Source organism: Ursus arctos, unplaced genomic scaffold (genome assembly GCF_023065955.2).
Source record: "Ursus arctos isolate Adak ecotype North America unplaced genomic scaffold, UrsArc2.0 scaffold_34, whole genome shotgun sequence".
In the NCBI taxonomy this organism is placed as follows: domain Eukaryota; kingdom Metazoa; phylum Chordata; class Mammalia; order Carnivora; family Ursidae; genus Ursus; species Ursus arctos.
Window position 1 is genome coordinate 17549875 of NW_026623030.1, and position 22987 is coordinate 17572861.

The following is a 22987-nucleotide window of genomic DNA, read 5'->3' on the forward strand; positions in this document are numbered from 1 at the left end:
ACCCAGGTGGCTCAGTAGGTTAAGCGGCTGCCTTCAGCTCAGGTCATGATCTCTTGGTCCTGGGATCGAGTTCCGCATTGGGCTCCCTGCTCAGCAGGGAGTCTGCTTCTCCCTCTGCCCCTCCCCCCTGGTCATGCTTTCTCTCACTCTCTCACTCATGCTCTTTCTCTTGAATAACTAAAATCTTTAAGAAAATAAGGGCTTTAGTTCCTAAAATGGAGCATCCCACTGGTAAGTCGGATTCTTAGGAATCGATCACTGGCCTTTATACTCTGTGCCCTGTGTGTATTGGATTTTGACAAAACTGGCCCTTCATGTAAACATCATGGGCACCGCCCCCCCCCCCCAGTCCCTGCCTCTTCTTAGAATACAAGATATTCTTTCTCTTTCCTAGGGGATAACCCTATTTTTTAAAATAACCCAGATAGTAGATGTTTATGACATAAAATATATATAACAAAGACAAATAAAAAAAAATATATAGGGGCGCCTGGGTGGCTTAGTCGTTAAGCATCTGCCTTTGGCTCAGGGCGTGATCCCAGAGTCCTGGGATTGAGCCCCACATCAGGCTCCTCTGCTGGGAGCCTGCTTCTTCCTCTTCCACTCCCCCTGCTTGTGTTCCCTCTCTCACTGGCTGTCTCTCTCTGTCAAATAAATAAAATCTTTAAAAAAAGGTATATATATATATATGTATATATATATAATAATTACACATATCTATTTGTGTGTGTAAATTATGTATAACATGCATATTATATAAATGCATATTATATGTATAATATGTGTTTATACACACACACACATATTTAAAGATTTTATTTGCTTATTTGAGAGAGAGCATGAGCAGGGGGAGAGGCAGAGGGAGAGGGAGAAGCAGACTCCTCGCTGAGCAGGGAGCCTGATGTGGGTGGGGATGGATCCCAGGCCCCTGGGATCAGGACCTGGGCCAAAGGCAGACATTTAACCCACTCAGCCACCTAGGTGCCCCGACTGTAATCCGTATATTATATATTATATGTATACAGGCATGTGTGATTATAGGTATATCATATATGTAATGTATGCACTAACGTGCACACACACACTTTTTTCCCCAGAGAGAGCCCTGGCAGGATAGCCTAGTGGTTAGGTACCTGGGCCCTGAGCTGGACCTTCTGTTTTCATTTCCTTGCTCCACCTTTCCTGGCTGTGTGATCTTGGGCAAACTGCCTCACCTCTCTGTCCACTTCATCAATGTGATGGATCACAGTACCCACCTCATAGGATTGTTGTGCATGTTATTAGTAAAGTGCTTAGCATGATGCCCAGAGTGTGGTACCCACTGGCTAAATAGAGGCAGCAGTGACGACTACAACCTTCTTTGGAAAGACCCAGATTCTCTGTCCAGCTGCACCACGTCTTTGCTGGGTCAGCCCCAAGGACTCATTTTGCCTCACTGAGCCTGGGTTTCCCTGTCTGCATCCAGCAGGGCTATGGTGATCGTGCCCATTGCAGCGGAATCCAAGGCCCATGTAGGTCGTGTGTGCAAGGACACCCAGCCGGGACCTGTCCTCCCTTCTCCTGGCAGGGGCCTCCTTTGCCATTACTTTCTGCACCTCGTGAAGGAGGACAGAAAAGCCTTAGTGATGTACAGTTTTTCTCCATGGCAGATGCTGCGGCGACCTCTGCCCCCCACCATTGCTGGGGAGGCTTTAATGTAAAGAGAAGGACTAGAGCAGATAGTAGAGAAGAGGGTGACAGAGAAGGGAGGTGAGTTCTAGGGCCCCCTTCCCCAAGTGGGGCTGTCCAGAAATCCATTCAGTGTACCCTTTTGACATTTCTCCTTTCTACTCGATCTACAACAGCCGCAGATGTCAAAGGAAATAGACGTTGAGTTTTCAGTCATTCTTGCTAGATTATTTTCCGTAAAGATACGACGAAGAGCACAGCCCGCAGAAACAGAAGGCAGTGTGCTTCCTCAGCTGGAGACAGCATTTCGGATGACCTCTCTTCTGATTATCACCTTTTGGTGCAAACCGTAGATGTGGGCCTGGCTGGCCATCAGGATGCCGGGTGTGCCCACCACGCCAAGCAATGGGATTTCAGAAATTTCCCTTCTCAAAGGGAAATGTTCAGTTCTAGTGGCAGCTGGCATAGTTGAGGGTTTCGCTCTCTGATACGGAGTGCATAATGTCCATCCCAGCTCAAGTCCATGCTCATGAATGAACCTCTCGTGCAGAGGCTTCACTGGAGACGGGATTTCTCCTCATCCTTGGTCTCATGCCTTCTTTTCTTCTCTCTTCTGTTGTGTTGTTTTGCTGTGGGATTCAGGATTATTGCAAAGGTGTCTTCTGTGGGAGGGGCTTCACCATTTAGAAGCAGGAGGAGGCCCAGCTGGCTAGCTGGGTGGCTTATAGAATTACTGGTCTTGAACAGGCGGAGCAACCGGTGCCTCGCTCACTCCCTCTGTAAAATGGGCCTGATGATGATGTTGCTGGGAGTACCCCTCACAAAGTTGCTTTGCAGGACAAATGAGATTTTTTTTTACCCATTTTATCAAATAATGTCACTCCGCACTTACAAAACTTCTGCAATTCCTCATTGCATAGGAGTGAAATCCACCTCCTTGCCGTGACTGTAATGGGACCTACATGAGCTGGCCCCTGCTTGTATCTCTGACCTCATCTCCTCTTCCCTTCACCCATGATATTCCAGCTCTCAGTTCTTAAAACATGCCAAGTGCTTTCCCACCTCAGGACCTTTGAATGTGCATGGCCACATGGCCCCCTCTGTAGGGAGACTTCTTAGGCTGTCCAGCTATCAAACCATCCTTCCCTGTTATGGGCTCTAAGCTCTTTGTTGCAGTCATAGCATTTATCACAGTCTGTGGTTATCTTATTTATTGCTTACTTGTCATCTCTTTTTCTTATAAAACAGAAGTCCCATAAGAACATCGATCAAGTCTGCCTTGTTGACCATTTTATCCCTGGCCTTAGCACAGTGGTTGGCACTTGCAGGAAATCAACTATTTATTCATTGTTGTCTGTGTGCCAGGTACTATGAGAAGCACTTGAAAACATTATCTTATCTTATTCTTTGTGTTTGCTTACAAACTAACCTTATTAAGAGTGGTAATAGAAATTTATATCACTTGGATGTAACAGCTACACATAGCATGATGTGCCCACTATGATATCAGTCGTGTTCAAAATGGGAGTCAATCCTGGCTTCCCTGTGTTTTCGTTATATGGTGCTAAGCAAGTACCATGAGTGAAATGCTTATATGATGGATAGATGGTTTCATGGATGGACAGTTGGTGGATGGATGGTTGCATGGATGGATGGGTGGGTGGAAGGATGGGTGGATGGACAGATGGCAGATGGATGGTTGCATGGATGGATGGGTGGATGGATGGGTGGATGGACAGATGGTTGCATGGGTAGATGGATGGGTAGATGGACAGATGGTGGATGGATGATTGCATGGATGGGTGGTTGCATGGATGGATGAGTGGATGGTCAGATGGAGGATGAATGGTTGTGTGGATGAATGGGTGGATAGAAGAATAGTTAGGTCCCAGATCTCTGAAATCATAGGATTCCAGGGTTGAAAGGAACCTTAAGATTCATCTAATTCAAACTTCCATCCTGTCTGCTCACGTGGAAGCCAGTGTAGGTGTGTTTGTTGGTGTGTAGGGGGCAGTTGAATGGTGATTTGGAACACAGGAAATTATAAGTATCTGTCGAGGCCTGTTTTGGATGTCATCTCCTCCAGGGAATTATCTCAGATTGTCCTTCCCAGATGTCATCTCTCCATCCTTGGAACACTTTGCTTATGCCTCGCCTGTGGCACCCACTGCCCCCTGTGATCAGGTGAAGGAGCTGTGTATGTACCTCTTCACTTCTCTACATTATGAGCTCCTTGAGAGCGGGGCCTTGTTGGGAGCTGCAAGGTGCTTTCCTCTTTAGGTGGTCTGGCCTTTTATAGCTGCCTGGTGTTTTCCTGCTGAGGCCTGTAGCTGCGTCTGGGATTTCAGGGAAATGTGTGTCCTCTAAGTGTGCACAGGACACCACAACATCCCCTTAGAGGGGCCCTGAATAGGATTGTGGTACAGAGGGTGGGGCCCCCTAAGCTATTCAGACTTCTGTTCTCTCTGTTCTCATGACCTTAAATGATATGGATATAAATTGTTCTAAGACACATAGCCCTGACTGACCTTGCTGGACTTGAATCCACAACCTTGGCCTCTGGGTCCATCTCTTACCAACTCAACTGGCTGCCATGGCTTGTGGAAGGACTGCAGCTTTGGGGTCAGCTGTGCCATTGCCCAGCTAGACTTGTGCCAATCAAGTCCATTGACAGTGAGGCCAACCTTGTAGGTTTGAGAGAAGATACGTAAAGAGTCTGAAACATGGAGCCTGCTTAGCTGTGGAGACACTTGGGAAGAATGGGACAGCAGGGGCTGGAGAGCCACAGTGGTAGCACGGTTACCATATAAAAAGGGACACAAGAGGAAAAGAATCTCTGTCTCTGTCTTTCTCTGTGGAAAGTAGCTTTTCACTTCTCTCTGCCGTCAACAACCTCATTGCTAGGTTAGTAGCAGATGGTTGGAGTTGCCAATCTGTTGTGTTTGTATCTCTTTTTCACCAAACCCCCTCCGCATCCCCAAACAAACCAAAACAAACAAAACAAAAAAAAAGTAATTGGGAGTCCAGGCTGGGAATCCAATCCCAGGACCGATGAGGCAGCTGTGGGTTTTGTGCATGGAGAAGCCCTTTCATTTGTTCATGTGGGCACATCCTTCGTTCATTCGTGAATCCATTGTATGGATTAATGATTTCCTAGGGGAAACCACTGTGTTCACAGTTGGAGGAACGTGAAGATGACAAAGACAAGGTCCCCTCCTCTTTGATACGTAAAATCTGGTGGGGGAATCAGGACATGAATATAAATAACCCTAATATGAGGGAATATATTACAGGTGGCAAGCATAAACACTGTGGTTTAGGTGGTGAGGGTGGTGAATTATACTTTTGAGTAGGGAAGAGAGCTTCCAAGGAGAATGAACATTTGAAGGATAAACAGGAGGTCAAAAGGCAGGGAGGTCAAATCAGAAGTACAGAAGGGTCTAGAACAGGTGCTCTCAAACCAGAACGTGCATCAGAATCACCTTGTGAAGAACTCACTGCCGTGTCACTCCCACAGTTTCATTCAGTGGGTCTTCTTGTGGACTTGGGGTAAGGGGTTGTGGGGTTCATGATGGGGGAGAAGTGGGCAGGGCCCTGCAGGCCAGAGTAAGGCATTTGGATGGTACTCACTGTGCATCGGGAATCTATGGAATGCATCTTTTGGGGAGAAATGGAAAGCATTGAGGCCATGGGAAAGGAAGGTCTTGGGTGACATTCTCAGGACCTTGGGCCTTGTCCATGACTGCAGTGAGATCTGGTGGGAGAATGGCCCAAGCTTGGCTTGACAGAACCACTTCACACCTCTGAAGGGACTTTCTCTCAGCAAATCCTCACTTCTCTGTAGTCATCCCTTTATTCAACCCCAAACACACCTGGAAAATAGAAAGGATTAAGTATGGCTTTTTGCTGAGGGGGAGGAAAATTGGAAGAAGAAACGCCATGGAGAAACATTGACATCTTGCTTCCAAGATGGTAGCCACTGGTCAGTTACATGTGTCTATTTAAAGCTAAATTAATGAATATTAAATACAACTTTGAATTCAGCTCCTCAGTTACATGCAATAACCACATTTTAAGGATTCAACAGCCACATGTGACCTCTGGCTACCATCTTGGACAGCCCAGATATAGAACATTGCCACCACCACAGAAAGGTCTACTGGAAAGCGCTGGCTTAAGTGATTGGCTGAATGAGGAGAAAGCCAGATGGGAACCTGGTCTTCTGAGCAACTCCCAGCTCGGAACTCTTCTTGCTCTATGATTTCCCTTTGCTAATCCATGGTAGGCATGTGTGTGAGAGTCTCCCTGCTTGGAACTTTGTTTGCTTGCGATGCAAAACCTGGAAGCTCACGCCCCAACCCTGAGCCCCACCTGTCTGGTGAGTGTTCTCTTCTGAACACTGTTGCCAAGGTCCCAGGTGCAGCACAGAGACACACAAACATGCTTTTCCTTGCCCTGCAAAGCGGAGACTAGCATAAATCTACAAAGGATACTTTTGCCCTTCCCCCATTCGCGTCACCTATAGGAATAATCCTGGAATTTTTGAATGTAGAGTCACTCTGGAGAGCTACCATTTTTTAACCTCTCATTTAATGGATAGAAAAACGAGTCCGTGAGAGGTCCCACAGCAACTTAATTGCCGAGCAGGGAGTTGAATGCCGGGCCCCCCACTTTGATTTTAGTCTTTAGGACGTAGTGACGTTGTATGGTTCATCTTGGCTGGACCATTTTCTGGCTAACTTGAAAATTTCCAGCTCTATTTTGGGGTCAGAATCTTTTCCTGTGTGTGCGAAATTTACCAACTGGGGAAAAAAAATTCAAAATCGCTGATTTTTTTCAGGAACTGCTCCCTGATTTCCCATCCAAAGCTGCTCAGTATTGAGTGGGGGTCAGGGTGACCGTAATATTGAGAAGTTGGCAAAAATCCTTTACAGCCTTATAAAATAAAATGGAGAGGGATTACTGGATGCATTTATAGTCTTTGTGCTTCCTCCTAAAGAATTTTATGGATTCTCTTCATTCTGGGGTAAATTTCACGGCCAGTATTCCCTGCTCTGTTCTCTACCTCTCCCACTCAGATCTGCTTCGTATATACCTATGCCTCGTGTCCTTGGGGAGCCTGCATTTTCCATTGAGGCAGTCCTGCAATTTTTTAAAAAGATCTTATTTATTTATTTGTCAGAGAGAAAGAGAACACAAGCAGGGGAGGCAGCAAGCAGAGGGAGAAGCCCACTCTCCCTGCTGAGCAAGGAGGGATTCAATCCCAGGGCCCTGAGATCATAACCTGAGCCAAAACCAAGAGCTGGTTGTGAGTCACCGAGGCGCCCCTCTCCTTGTGCTTTTAATTCGGTGTATATACAGTATTATTCTGTTTGTGTGAATCTAGCAAATTTCAGCAATCACACACAGGGGATTTTGCATCATCTTTGCTTCCACTGACAACTGTAGTGCATTAAACATCACCAAGCAATATAAACTGTATTTATAAACTTGATATACAGGAATTTTTTTTGAAGTACTCCAACTGTTGATAGACAAGCCTTCCCAACTATTTACATAGCACATAGAAATCTAAAAAATCAAACATGAATATGCTGGGCCTTAAGCCACTTCCTAATAGTGGACATAAATTGAATACAATTTCAATGTCAAATGCACGTCTAAATCAGTTATTCAATGACATGTTTCAAACCAGAAAGGTGAATTCTTACTTTAACTGGACAAATGATTTAAAACCTTAAGAGAATAGAAAATAAATACTCCAAAGGCATGGACTCTTTCATGCAAATAATAATACTGTGGGTTTAATTATCTTAAATATGTCTATTATTCATTTTAGATTTTCCCAGAACTTAAAGGTGCTAACCCATTCAGGAAACTAGTTTGTCTCACACAATTCTAAGCTCAAATTCTAATGACATTTTTTTGGGGTTGAATTCTCTGTCTGACATCACATAATGACCCTGAGGGATGCTTTCTGAATTTTTTTTTTCCTGCTTTCTGGATTTTTGGTCAGTGGTGCCATAAGATGCGCTAACCCTGTTTATTCACTATGTTAAATATTCAGGTAATTTTAGTTCATTTTAATTTCCCTGTACATCATCAGATGTGCTGAGTGGCTGGTCTGTTGAGCTATGTGGCTCTGGACAGAACAGGCTTCTATAGTCAAAGTGAAGAAGTTGCCCCAAAGAGACTTACTTTTAGTGCATGTGTGTTCTGTGTTTTTTTCCCCTGGTGCATCTGGTCTTTATTTCTGGGGTCTTAGTTCTACTTTTCCTATAGTTCAGGCAGTGGGTAATAAGGCAACATATGCTTAGGGCAGACCCTCCACAGATGTTTTTGACTACTAATTGCATCTAGCTTTGTCCCCCCAGCTGTCCAGGGAACACAGACATGGCACGCCAGAACTTCTGCCTGTTTCCTCCCCAGCTAGGCTTCCTCTAGTGCAATGCCTGCCCCTTCTTCCTCCCCCCCCTCCTTCCCCACCTCGTTCCAAAAAGGTTGGGAGTGGTTACACCTGTGCCCAGCCTAAATTTGCCTTAGGGGACCCTGCATCTTATTTTTCTCGCTGCTGCTTTGCCTCCTTTTTAGGGTTGTTGGTACTACATCCATCACTCGACACTGCCCTCTCTGGAATTTCAGCCCCTCAAGACTCATTAATTTAATCAGATCACCTAATTGGCACTGCAGTGGTAACGAGTGATAAAAAAAACCCGAAGCCAGTGGTTCTGGACTTTTTGCCTTTGTCAGAACTATCTGGGGACCTTGTTTAAAAGAAATGAGAAGCCCCCTTGTCCCCAAGTGTATTTGATTCCGCACGTGTGGGTTGGGGGAAGCAGGGGCTCAGCATGTGTATTTTTAACACCGTCCCGAGGGTGTTAAAAAGCTAAGTTGGACTACTTTAATGTGTGGTGTGGAAACAAGGAACGGGACAGGCTCGGGGGGCAATTTCGGGCCCTGCTTGTTTTCCATGTGACTTTCAGGCAGGTTGCGTTGTTCCTCTGTGCCTCCCCTTTCTCATCTTGATAATGGGGATAATTGGGCTGTTAGCCCATCGTGCGCATATGTGATAAAATATTAATGAAGCACTTAGCACAATGACTGGCACATAGTAAGTGCTCAGTAAAACTTAGCTATGATTATGTTTATGACTATATTATTATATAATAGTGTAGTGATAACAACATCATTAGTAACTTGATGAAATAGGCGTACGCTGGCATATAAGAAGTATCAACAAATGTCAGTTTTATCATTAGAAATATATACTATATAGTATACATACTATTATATTTCTGATTATATTATGTATTATCTGTCTATGAATTCCTATCTACGGTTTACGTCTGAATATATATTATACAGTATGTAAATATGCTACTGTATTCCAACATGTTTTGTTATAGCATAAATATTAAAATTATAATAATGGACTATGTGAGAAAGTTACCAGTGGGTCTGGCATCTAGTAAGTGCTCATTAAATCGGTGAAATCCCCCCCATTGTTTGTAATGTTCGTTAGCAATAGTAATGTAAAGAAAAGGAGAAGTGGCCAGCAGCCTTGAGGGCTTTTCCCCCAAGCCCTGTGCAGTGGGCATTTTTCCAAAGAGGGAGTTGGGCTTGGTTCCAGTATCCCTGGGGGACAGCCCAGACTGGTGGGTCCTGTCTGCTTTGGCCTGAGGGATGCCACCCTCACGGATCTGGGGTGGGGAGAGGAGGAAGGGTGCCATCTCCCAGGCCTCCAGCCCCCAGCAGGGAATTTGCCTGTGGATGCAAATCGGTCGGTTACTTGAGACGTGAGCGAGTCAAATCATTCTCTCCCCTGTCAGCTGGCCCCTCCGAGTGCCAGGGGATGTTATGACAATGGTCGCCCTGGCAACTGCGGGAAGGCGTCGGGCAGCTGGCTGGGCCCCACCACAGCCCTGGGAACTCAGAGCCTTGGCTGCAGAGCCGGAGCCCCGGTTCTGAACGAGCAGAGCCCGCTGGAAAAGGGGTTGGGACTTCCTGGGAGAGGCCTGGCCCTCCCCCCAACTCTGATGAGCCACCCAGAAAAATGTCCCGGGGACTGACTGCGTGCCAGGCACTGCTCTGCACGCTGGGGGCCAAGCCTGTGCTGCTCTTTGGAGCTGGCATTCTGATGGGTGTGTGTGTGTGTGTGATGGTGCTGATGGGGGGCGTAACCATGGAAACCAATCAACAGGATCATTTGTGGGCTAAGGATAAGTGCTACTGAGGAAAAAAGCAGGGTGGTGTGATGGTGACACAGGGAGGGGGAGAGCGGTTGGGAAGGGGTGGCACCCGAAGGGTAGGAAAGTGCCATTTGTGTCTGCAGCTGGAGGAGAGAGCTCTGGGCAGGAGGAAGAAGTGCAGAGGTGGGGGCGCTGTGGGTTCACGGCTTCAGCTCTGCTCCGAGCCCATGCCTGCCTGCCGGAAGGCAGGGTCGGTGGGGTGTTTGCCCACAGGCAGCCCTGAGGGGGGACAGGGCGCTGTGGAGTCTGCCTCTTCATCTGTAGGATTGTAAGGCTAGTTATGCCCCATTTCCGAGCCTCAGTTTCCTCATGTGTAGAATGGGTGGGAGGTGAGTCCCTCACAGGAGGGATGATTTGTGACACATCACTTAGAAGATCCTCAGTCTGCTCTGCCCTCCCTTCCAGCTTTCATACATTCTGCTTTAGCTTTTTTTTTTTTTTTTTTTTTTTTTTTTTTTTTTTTTTAAATAGTATCTAAGGGACACCTGGCTGGCTCAGTTGGGAGAGCATGTGACGCTTGATCTTGGGTTGTGAGTTTGAGTCCCATGTTGGGTGTAGAGATTACTTAAAAAATTTAAACAAAACAAAATAGCACCTAAGCAGTGATGGTTTGGGGCTCAGCAAACTGGACCCCAGGGGCTTGCCCGTAAGTCTCAGGGTTTATCTTGGTTTGGATTTTCAGTGAAAAGTTCCCCATTTCACATTAGAGATTTCAGACATGATTATTTATAGTTCTGTCACATGTCTTGACTTTAAACATTTTTTTTGTTGTTTATGCTGCTAAATTTACCATCATGCTAATACGGAGTACAGTAATAAGGCACTGAGGATGCTCAGATCCAGGAGGGTCTGAAAAATTTTTCCATCTGTGGTGGAAGGTGCCAGGCTGCCCCCTGGTGTGCAGTTGGAGAACTACATATCTGGGTTCCTTCTCTCCCAAGACTCCTGGGATCCTTCCCACCCCAGGCCCAGAGACCTTGTTTTGCACCCGGGAACGGGCAAGGCAAGGGCAGGTGGGGGGCTCAGCATGGATGTGCTATTTCCAGGAGCCCTGCGTTTCTTCACTTGAAGGTGGAACCTTTGGACCTTTTGCAGTTCAGCTCTGCATGGACTTGAATTGAGGATGACCTAAAAATAAATTAGGACACCTGGCAGGGTGAGGACATACAAAGACCCATTTCCAATTGTGCTTCTCAACCTTGACCTCTAGGCCATTTGGACCCTGTGTTTCCGCAGAGAGCTATCGCGAAGAGGGCACATGACTGGGAACCAGACCCCGAGTTCAAATCCTGACCTGGTGCTGCGTTAGTCCTGTGACCTTGGCAGGATTCCAATGGCTCTGAGCCTCAGTTTCCCATCTGTAGCATGCCAGTACCAGTCTAACACCCACTTCAGCATTGCTGCAGTGCTCTTGTAAGGCAGTATCCTTGAAACCATTGTGGAAAGTAATTTATTTAGTGACGTAGGGGGATTCAGCTTCATCGCTGACATTCCCAGAGTGTGGTGGTCAGTGCCTTTCAAACCCTCTGGGGTGAAGAGCCAGCTTTTTTGTTTTCCTGGCACTTTGTAGCCATTGCTTTTCTGAAGTATGATAAAACGATTTAGTGGGAAAATGAAGGGGACCGAATATCCAAACAAAATACAAGCCTCACTTTGAAGATATTAGATTCAATGGACGGAAAAGCACTGTGTCAAATAGCTATCAGAGTAACTAAATGCTCTCGATTTCTGTACGAATCTGAAGGAGCCTGGCCTTCACGGCCTTCAGAGCACGTGTCTTCAGGCCACACTAGAATAACTGAACAGCCCTGCCCTGTGGCAGGGAGGATGTGTGATTGATTTTGTATAACTCGCTCTTGGTATTTAGACAGCACCTTGAAACACACACATATACATGAACACACGCAGAGTAAATGAATGAATGGCAGGTCTTGCTTCTCCTAGAATAAACACAGAACTCCCATCATTCTCATCCTGTGATCATGACAAGTTGCTCTCTATGAGACTGTTCTCTTAATTTTGCATCCTTGGTGCTTGTGCTGAAGTCTGGGTGCTCTTCTGTTCTGGCTCCTCTCCTCTGGCCTCGTGATTCGTGTCTGTATGTCTGTCTCGTCTGCCCCTCTGGGAGCCCCTGCAGGCCTGGATGGGTGCAGACTGCTCTTTGAGTTCCCAGGGCCCTGGACAGAGTCTTGTCCCTTGGAGCCACGCAGTGAGTGCCTGCCGCCCGCGGGAGCCCACCGGGAAGGGAGCCGCTCCCCCTAGTTCCAGAACTAGGTTTCTGTCCCGGTTTTATTGTCCAAGGATCACGATGCTTAAGCTTGTTGGAGAAAGAGGAAGCTTCTATGTAAAATTATCTGATACCTTGCAGAGCAGCTAAAGCTCTATGGCCCTCAGTCTCCTCATCTGTAAAATGGGGATATCTCTGGGGTTGCAAAGGTTAAATGAAATAATGTATATGAAATGTTTAGCAGAATACCTGATATTATATTTATATGTATATATATATACACACACACACCCCCACACACACATATATACACACACACTATATACTTACTATATAAAATATATACTAAGTATAACATATATATAGTAATATATAGTTTAGTTATATATAATTATCAAATGTATAATATAGGATCATACATAAACTTTTATATACAAACTTATTTAATGAAATGGTTGACACTGTACATATATATATATATATGAGATATATATATCATGTATATATCAGGTATTGTTTAAGTGCTTTATATACATGATTTCATGTAATCTTCATATATGTGGTGTCTGTATGAACTGTTCACAGCTAGCATTGTTGCATGCATTAAAAATGAACTGCAGGGACGCCTGGGTGTCCTGTTGGTTAAGCGTCTGCCTTTGGCTCAGGTCATGATCTCAGGACTCTGGGATTGAGTCCTACAGTGGGCTCCTTGCTCAGCAGGGAGTGTGCTTCTCCCTCTGCCCCTCCCCCTGCTTGTGCTCTCTCTCTGACAAATAAATGCATAAAATCTTAAAAAAAAAATGAACTGCAGTAAAAATCTAGAACTTATTTTAATGAATTGGCTGACATTGGCCGTGTCCCACATGTCTTAGTTGTTGGTAAGTGTCTGAGTTTCATGAGGTTTGTAACTAATTATCCTATAAGTCATTCCAACTTAGAGAAAAATTATAAGATATATATGCACAGAAATAAGCAAATAAATCTCCCCTATGGTAACCCAGAGATGCACTTTAACTTTTAACTTTTTCTGAACTTTAAATGGGGGCAGTAGTTGGACCTACATCACAGTGTCGCTGTGCAGAGTGAATACACAATTGATCAAAAGTGTTTATCACAGTGTTTGGCTGGGGGAGAACCCCTGTTCGCTGCCAGCTGCGATTATTCGACGCCACTAGTGTTGGGCACCTGGTGGGGGAAGCCGCCGATTCCCGGGAGAATATGTCCCATTTGGGGAGTATTCCTCGATCTCTACCTAGTCCAGCTTCAGGGCAGTTTTCTGGTTTTTTCCCTGCTCAGATTAGCTGTGCTGTTGTCCTGAAAAGTGACTCTTGTTCTCTTTTTGTCTCGAGGGGAGCCCCGGTCCTGTGGCTTCCCTCCCTGCCTTTCTTCCTTACTCCATCTGCTTCTTGAACCCATCTCTCTCTCTCTCATCCTAATGCATCATAGTGGAGGTGCCCCTTGATTCTTGGTTCCTGGCAGATGTAGGTCCAGTCTCCGGGTGATGCTGGAAACACCTCCCGGAATTCAAGCATTCCCTCCACAGACAGTCAGGACACGGTGTTTGTGTCAGAGGAGGGCTCAGCCTGCCTTCTGCACAGACAGCATCTCCTGTGATGTCTCGGCAGGCCTGTGAGGAAAGGTGGTATATGCCCATTTTACAGATAAGAAAGTAGAGGCTCAGGGAGTGGATATAACCTGCCAAAGCCTTGAAACTGGGGTTTAGAAGCTCATTTCTCCCACAATACCTGGAAGCTTTCCCAGGATGAGGGAGGGGTCCACGCCCGACTTTGGCTTTCCCGCTCAGTGGGAAGGACGCGTGAGCACCTCAGTGCAGCATCCACAACTCCCAGGTGTGGAGGGAGTTTGGGCTCCTGCCCTGGCTCCCCAGCTTCAGTAGTTTTGTGGATCTGGGTACGTGATTTAACCTCTTGACACCTCAGTTTTCTTGTTCTCGGAATGGGCTCAGAGTAGCAGCCTCACAGCCAGCATTGTCGCGTGGATTAAAAACGAACGGACACATTCAAAGCACTCGTCCCACTGCCCCAGGCTCACGGCAAGTGTTTAGTAAATGGTGGCTGCTCTCGTGGCTATTATTCCTGAAAATGCTCGATCAGAGCCGACAAAGGCGCCCCCAGCAGCCATCACAGAATGGCTCACATCCTGGGCTTTTGACCCCGGTATCAAAGGAATCCCTCATGCAGAAGATTAAAAAGAATGAGTTAGATCTCTATGAACTATCAGGGAATGATGCCCGAGGCTTGCTACTGAGTGAAAGAAGTAAGATACAATTTATGTGAAAAAAACAACCCTGCACATCCTACTATGCTGCAGAGTTTACACACCCACACACATGCACACACGCGCACACAGGCACACACACACACGCATACACACGCACACACACATGTACACACACACATAGGTGTGGACATACACAGAGGCATAGAAAAAGGTCTGGAAATATGGACACCAAACTAGTCTCAGTGGTTACGTCCAGCATTAGAGGGAGTGGACCGAGGGAGCTTATCTGAAATGGTCGAGCTTTTTCCACAAGGAAAAGATATACATGTGCTTGTTAAATAATTAAGGTTAAAATAAAGTTACCTTTTCTGCAATATTGTGGCCTTGGAATCAGATTGGGATTGAATCTTAGCTCTCTCCTTACTAGCTGTGTGATTGTGAACAAATGGCTTAACTTCTCTGTGCCTAATTTCTCCATCCGTAGAATGTAGATCTTAACAGCACCTAGCCCCTGGGAATGTGTGGATACATGGACATGATGTGTGGTAGCCCTTCGGCCTGGGCTTGGCACGTGGAAGTGCTCAGTAATGGTACTTTTAATTCTACTCTTATTCTCATTTCATCGATGCTTCCAAATATAGAATTCCAATGTGTTTGTTATTAGCCAATTATAATGCAAGGAAAAAAACTGTGATAAATGTTATAATGGAGTAGGTAAAAAGAAAATGCCAGGGAAGATTTGATAAGGACTTGCTGGAGAAGGTGACGTTTGAGACGGACTTTGGAGAGAAAGTCAGACTTCTAGGAGTTGATGGGGTGGTCCATCAGTTAGCGGTGCATCTCAGTAATGCTGCATAACAAACGACCACAAACACCTTAGCTGCAGACAACATAAACATTTGTTGACCGTGCTATCTGGGGATCAGTTGCAGATTCCTGGCTCTTCTGATCTTGGCTGGGCTCACTCACCGCCAACAGCCGGGCAACACTTGGCCGTTGCCTGAGCTGAGCTGGCCGGCTTTGGGGATGTCTAGGAAGACTTCGCGTTGCTCCACATGGTCCCTCCTCCTTCAGTTGATTAACCCACTAGCCTGGACACATTCTCATGGACATGGCAGATCCCAGGCAGCAAGTAGAACCATGCAAAGCCTCTTTCTATTGGTTGTTGCAAGAAACTTCGCCAACTGATCGGAGGGTTGTGGGCACAGACTCTGCGTCATTTGTGAGTTGATTGTAAGGGCACATTGCAAAGGGTATGGAGGCAGGAGGCAGAAAGGAATCGGGGCATCTTTACAATCTACCACAGGTGGGTATAGAAATGACTTCTAGATGGGGGAGCCTGAGCAAAATCATAGAGGGGAGACATTTGAGGTGATGTGTTTAGTGAATCGCCTGGAAATGAAGGAGATATGGACTACAGCTGAGCCCCCATAATGTCTGAGTTTGAATGTTATTCTATAGAACAGTGTTTCCCCGACTCATTAGTTTGACACCACCATTGTGCTTTTTACTGTATCTGTGTATGTTCTTTTTTTTTTTTTTAAGTATTTTATTTATTCATTTGAGAGAGAGACAGAGAGAGCACGAGTAGGGGAGAGGCAGAGGGAGAGGGAGAAGCAGACTCCCCACTGAGCTGGGAGCCCAACCACGTGGGGCTTGAGCCCAGGACCTGGAGATCACGACCTAAGCCGAAGGCAGACACTTAACCATCTGAGCCACTCAGGCGCCCCCTGTGTATGTTCTTGAAACCAACTTAATCTTTAAAAACATACATGTATTCAAAAATAAACATTATACAACTATTGTAATGGAAAACTAGTATCACTTTGCCACGAATGGAAGGCAGTCAAGAAAATTAACACAATAAAAACAGTAGTATCATGGGATGCCTTTGGCTTAGTCTGGATCTCAGGGTCCTGGGATCAAGTCCCATGTCATTGGGCTCCTTGCTCAGCAGGGAGTCTGCTTTTCCCTCTGCCCTCTTTCGCTCCCTCTGCTTATGTTCTCTCTCTCCGACTAATAAAATCTTTAAAAAAAATCAAAAACTGTGGTGTCATTACATCGTGCTCACTGTTGTTACCTTCCCAAGGCTATGAGTCTGTGTCCTGCTCTCTGTTATAGAGATCAGAACATGCAAGGTGTTAAAGACATAGCATCACTGGACAGAGACTGTCTCCTTGATATATGGTCAGAGGGCTGAAGAGAGATTTGGAGGGAGAACAGGCTTACTATGTGACCCATTGTCACTCAATGCCATGCCTCAAGTTACGAGTGTGACCCCCACTTGGGAGATCTATTCAAGAATGGGTGTTTGAGCAGCGTTGTGGCTCCCTGGTTCCTGCCATTTAGCATCAGGGCTTAGTCTGGGTTTTCAATCTTCGGTGACAATGCAGCTTTAATTAAAAGTATGAGAGACTGGGGCACTTAGCTGGCTCAGTCAGGGGAACATGTGACTCTTGATCTCAGGGTTGTGAGTTCATGCCCCACGTTGGGTGTAGAGAGTACTTAAGTAAATAAAAACATAAAAAAAATAAAGGTATGAGAGACACGATGTTACTGGGTTTCTTTGACACTGCTTTCTTCGTTTCTTTAAGTCAAGAAACCACATTGTTTTTATGTCAAGAAACCACAGTCTTATTTCTTTTGCCGTATTTGAAATCCAACATGGGCATATATAGGCATAGAATAATAAGCAGTAAAACTTTATTTATTTAGGTGAAAAGCCCGAGGAAGACAGTAAAAATCCCAAAAATTATAGATATTGTAAATAAAATAAGCATGTATTACTTTTAAGCAATTTCTGTAGGTTGCTTAGATTTAAATCCTATGGTTTTTAGATTCAAGATTTAAATAATGAATTAGGAAGGCAGTTTTTAGTTTAATCCAACTAAAAGTACCTTTCTTTGCAGTATAACTTTGTACATTTTAAATGTTGGTGAAAGGATACATTTGCTCTTTAAAGAATATATATTTTGAAACATTAATTTTAATTTATCAGAAAGACTTTTTCTGGTACTGAGAGTTAGTAAACTTGGGGCATAACCCCTCCAAGGACACTGTGGCGAATGCTTGTGAGTTTATGGGGCATAAGTTCACTACTCAGCGTTCAGCACCACTTTGCATAATAATCCCTTTTAACTCTCCCCACAATCCTGTGAAGTAGGTACACTTTAACCTTCAGTTTCCAGGTGAGAAAACCGAGATTTAGAGCAGTTTTGAAACTTGCTTGAGGTCGTTCGGCTGCTGAGGAGTGCAGTGGGGATTGGAGCCCAGGTTAACCTGATTCTGGTGCCCAAGGTTCTAGCCCCTCTCTGTTGCCGCCTCTTACTCCAACATGCTGGCATGGATCAAAAAAAATTAAAGACTTATATAGTAGAGTCCTCTTTCTCTGGTTCTATATGTGTTCTTTTATTTTTTGCAATTACTGATAAGGCTTCAACTTAAATCAGTGCAAAGGAAGCAAGCCTGCTAGGCACGCTTACTGCCAGTAAGAGAAGGCATGATCTCGGGGTCTGAGAGATCCATTTTGCTGTTAATTGCAGAGGTTTCTTTTCTGCGTGGCGAAGAAAGTTATAATTCTGAGATCTCTTTTGTCCTGAAACTTACTAGAGTAGATAGAGTGGTAACTGTGGGAGACAGGATTCATATCTAAATCTACCTTGTTTTGGGACGTTGATATAGTATTCTGTCCTGCGGATGTGCTGTAATGCATTCATACTTAATTTTTTGGTTCATGTACCTTTTTATTTTTTTAAAGATTTTATTTATTTATTTGAGACAGAGAGAGAGCCAGGGGTTGGGGGCAGAAGGAGAGGGAGAAAGAGTCTTAAGCAGACTCCATGCTGAGCCCCCCATGGGGCTCAATCTCACCACCCTGAGATCCCCACCTGAGCTGAAGCCAATAGTCGGACACTTAACCCACTGCACCCCCCAGGCACCCCTCAGTGAATGTACCTTTTTTTTTTTTTTTTAAAGATTTTATTTATTTATTTGACAGAGACAGCCAGCGAGAGAGGGAACACAAGCAGGGGGAATGGGAGAGGAAGAAGCAGGCTCCTAGCAGAGGAGCCCGATGTGGAACTCGATCTTAGAACGCCGGGATCACTCCCTGAGCCGAAGGCAGATGCTTAACGACTGCACCACCCAGGCGTCCCCAGTGAATGTACCTTTTTAAACATTATTTTCCAGGGGCGCCTGGGTGGCACAGTGGTTAAGCGTCTGCCTTCGGCTCAGGGCGTGATCCCGGCGTTTTGGGATCGAGTCCCACATCGGGCTCCTCCGCTAGGAGCCTGCTTCTTCCTCTCCCACTCCCCCTGCTTGTGTTCCCTCTCTCGCTGGCTGTCTCTATCTCTGTCAAATAAATAAGTAAAATCTTTTAAAAAAAATAAACATTGTTTTCCAGATTTTATTTTTAAGTTGTCTCTGCACCCAACGTGGGGCTCAAACCCACAACCCCAAGATCAAGAGCCATGCACTCCCCCTCCTGAGCCAGACAGGCGCCCCAACACACATAGAGGTTTAAAAATATAAATATAATCATAGTATATGCTGTCTTCACAGATTGCTTTTTAACTGAATATGAAAATCTTGGAGATTTTCCCCAGTTAATATGTATCAATCTACCTTTTCGAGTTTTTAAAATTATTGTGCCACAGTAACGAGCCAGCCTTTATCCCATGTACATACATATATAAGTGTTTCTGTAGGGTGGCTTCCTAAAAGTGAGACTATTAAAATGTTGAGACAAAAATCAAATTGCCCTCGGGTGGTATTCTCAATGGTTTCTCTCATTCTTGCTGACGCTGGATAGTATTGGTGTGAAAGAAATGTTGCCAAGCCCATCTAAACATTTTTTCCATTAATAAGCAGGTAATAACATATACCTTGTATTTTCTAATTTTGCTGTAGAGAAGAAATAGAGAAAATCTCTATCAATGATCTTAATATTTATTAATAATCTCATTAATAATCTTAATAATTATTCATCCACCTAATCGTAATCACCTGTAATCTTACTATCAGAGATAGCCACTGCTCATATTTTGTTATATGCCCTCCCAAAGCTTTTTCTGTGCATCTATACACATACAGCTTTATAAATTTTTAATGCATTATTTGTACACTATAAATAATATACATATTTTATACATTATTTTTAATGATATGCCATCATACAGATATGCTGTAATGTACTTGCATCATCCCCTATTGTTGAAGAATTGGATTGTTTTCAATTTTTTGTGGCTACTTTCAATTTAGAGCAAAGCTTTGTAAATATTCTTAATTATTTCTTTAGGATAAAACCCTACAGCAGCACTGTCCTTAGAAACACATTGTAAGTGACAGATGGGTGCCAAATGCTGTTAGTTTTTACGGAACTAGTTTTCCTTTCTTGTGTCATGGCATCTCTTCATAGGATGAGTTCTTGTCCAACTCATTCTAAAAGTATTCATGAATTTGTGAATATTTGCATGTGAATTAAGATTCACATAGTACAAAAGGATTTCAATGAAATGTTTCTCTGCTGTACTTTTCATCTCTTTGACTTATTTATTTTATAACTGAAGTTTGTACCTCTTCTTCCCCTGAAAAGTACAGCATTGGGAATATAGGCAATACCATTGTAATAACTTTGTATGGTGACAAATGTCACTATGCTTATCTGCTTCTGGTAGTGAGCACTGCAAAATGTATATAATTGTTGAATCACTAGGTTGTACTCTTGACACTAATATAATATTGTATGTTGACTCTGCTTCAATTAAAAATAAAAAAAATAAAAACAAACAAAAAAATATTTCCTCCACCCCTCTTCCCCACCCCCCTCTTCCCTTCCCTAGAATATTAGAAATCCTCCCAGAGAGTGTCGGCCTTTACAAAGATACATAAACGTAGACATTGTGTGGGAGAGTATTTCTATGTATCAACACATCTCGGAGATCGTTCTGTGTCAGTACATAGCACGCTTCGGCGTTTTATTTTATAGCTGCGTAGAGTTCCCTTGTGTGTATGTACCTGCATTTATGAGTCTCCTGCTGATGGACCCTCAGGGTGTTTTCAATCTTTTGCCATTGCCACTAGAACTGTAGGAAATACTCTTTTACAGTCATCTTGCCCTGGACGGCACCTCTAGGTGAGTTCCTGGAAGTGGAATCCTTGGGTCCAAGGATCGGTGCAGTGGAAATATACATGATTGCAGCCAAAAGGCCCCCCAAGAAAGTGGCACCCCTGTGTACCCCTCCTCCCTGCAGTTAAACCAGTCTTTAAAATAGGGGTTGGTTGGGGTTCGGGCGGGGAGGGTGCCGTGGGGAGATGCTGGCTTATCCTCCCGTGGCCGTGCCTCTGAGACCCGCCCTGTGTCCTCATCTGTGTCTCCACAGAGCAAGCTGGTGAAGTACTTCAGCCGTCAGCTGTCCTGCAAAAAGAAGGTGGCCCTTCAGGAGCGCAACGCCGAGCTGGACGGCTTCCCCCAGCTCCGGCACTGGTTCCGGATCGTCGATGTGCGCAAGGAAGTCCTGGAGGTGACCGGAGATGGCCCCCTGCTCCCTGCCCCTAACCGGCCAGAAGCCAGCCCCTCGCACAGCGGGTTTTTGCCTATGCCCGGCACATAGTAGGCCCTCCATTAATATGTGTTGGATGCGGGCTCAGAGGATCTCTGATGCTGTCCAAGTGGGTTGTTAAGAGTACGGCTCTACTCTCGGTTGGACCCTCTTTCAGCTCTGCCACTCATTTAGCTCAGTCACCTTGGCCGAGTCACGCTACCTTTTAGACCGGGGCTGTCCAGCCGAACTTCTGCGATGATGGAAATATCTTATATTTATTCTGTCTGATGCAGAGGCTGCCAGCCCCAGGGAGCTCTTGAATGCTTGAATTGTGATTAGTGCATGCGACTGATGAACTGAATTATTAATTGTATTTAATGTTAATGCATGCGGCCAGTGGCCACCTTATGCGACACACTTACTGGGAGCATTAGTTTTCTCATCTGTTAAACGGGGGTAATGATTGTCTCCTCTTCTGAAGTAGCTAGAATGATACAATGAGATGGTCCATCTAAAATGTTCTGCTCACCTTTGGGCACCTAATAGCATTCAGCAAATGTCAGCTTGTAATTTTTGTTGAAAGCTTTGGAAGTAACAGGAGTGGACCACATCCTTAAAATCCCAAGGATAGTGAGGTTTTCCTACCCTCTTGGGTCCCAGGTCCCCACTGTTTGCAGTGACCAGTCCAGTCCTTCCTAACAACACCGGTCACTGAATATTCGGGGCCAGGAGTTGTCCTAAGGGCTTTACACCCAGGATCTCAACTGTTGAGACTATTCAGATGCTCACAATGGTCTTTTGAGGTGGGGACAATTACCCCATTGTGCAGAGCAAGAATCAGGCTCAGAGATGAAGGGACTTCCTTCCGCTGATAGTGAGTGGATGGAGCTGGCAGGAGAATGCAGCTCAGAAGGACTCTGGAGCAGGTGGGAAGCATTGTGCTTTCTCCTCCTTTTTCTGTTGCTGGGGACTCGCTGAGCTGGGTAGACAAGGGGGTGCCCCCTTGCCTGCAGGACCAAGTGCTGTTTCTCACGCTGCACCCTTCTTCTTGCTTGAAGAGGCCCGGAAGACCGTCTTCCACTTTTGTGTTTTTCAGACTTTGACCTCTATGTGAACTCGCCTGAACCCACCAGATCCTGAGCTAGACGGAGGACCCACCTGTTCCTCCATCCCCGCACCCCCACCCCATGTGTGCGCACTAGATGGTGTATGATTCTATGTTCATTTCATTCCCAGGATGGAGATTTCATGTGAATAGCCTCAAAATGAAAGGTCACATATAGCTACAGGCAGTATATTTTATTTGCACGGGCCAATCCACTTTTTAGAGGCTTTTGGGACCATTTATTTATCAAGCAGGGTGAATACATAGACACAATCTTCTCAGCCAGGGGTTGAAACCTGGTGGCCCCAAAGGTGTTCTGATGTATTTGATGCACAGACATTTTTTTTTGTCCGATATAGTATTTGCAAAACATTTTTTGAGCCAACATCTAAAAGCTTAAAGAGTGTGCATAAAAACCCCCCAGATCTCTGGCTTCTCTCTAAAAAGCCGAATTGCTGAACACCCTGAGCTGGATTCCCATCTGGTGGCAATGACCTGATTTCTGCTGCCCCTTCGGATCCTGCAGGCTCCTGCTAGTTAGCAGTTTTGCTCATTTTCCTGGCTTGCAGATGCCCCAGCTCTGGCTCTTACCTTAGTCTGTCAGAATCCTGAGTCCACCAACCAGGGGATGGGGAGGAACTGGGGTTCCAGCTCTCTGCCTGAAGTTCCCTCATGAGTCCACCAGAGGTCCCCTTTCTGAGGAGGAACCAGCAGTAGGGGGAAGGCTGCAAAGTGACAGCCTTGGTTCAAACTTACTTGCTGTGGGACCCTGGGCAAGTGAGCTAACCTCTCTGAACTTTAGTGTTCTAATTATCAACTAATGATGATGATGAAAGTACTACCCAAGAAAAGCGCTTAAAACAGTGTGCCATCCATTTCATTTCTCGTTTACTATTATCATTTTATTGAACGGAAGCACATCTGCTCGGTTAGTCTGGGTTTCTTCAGGCTTTGT

The 22987-nt window shown here is 45.2% G+C and overlaps 1 protein-coding gene across 1 annotated transcript in view; it reads left to right on the forward strand.

Moving 5' to 3' along the window:
* KSR2 (kinase suppressor of ras 2) overlaps positions 1-22987 on the forward strand; it is a 388766-nt gene that overhangs the window by 59535 nt on the left and 306244 nt on the right. Inside the window, 1 exon segment of the mRNA XM_026514966.4 lies at positions 20766-20906. Within this exon segment, the coding sequence (XP_026370751.1) occupies positions 20766-20906 (141 nt within the window).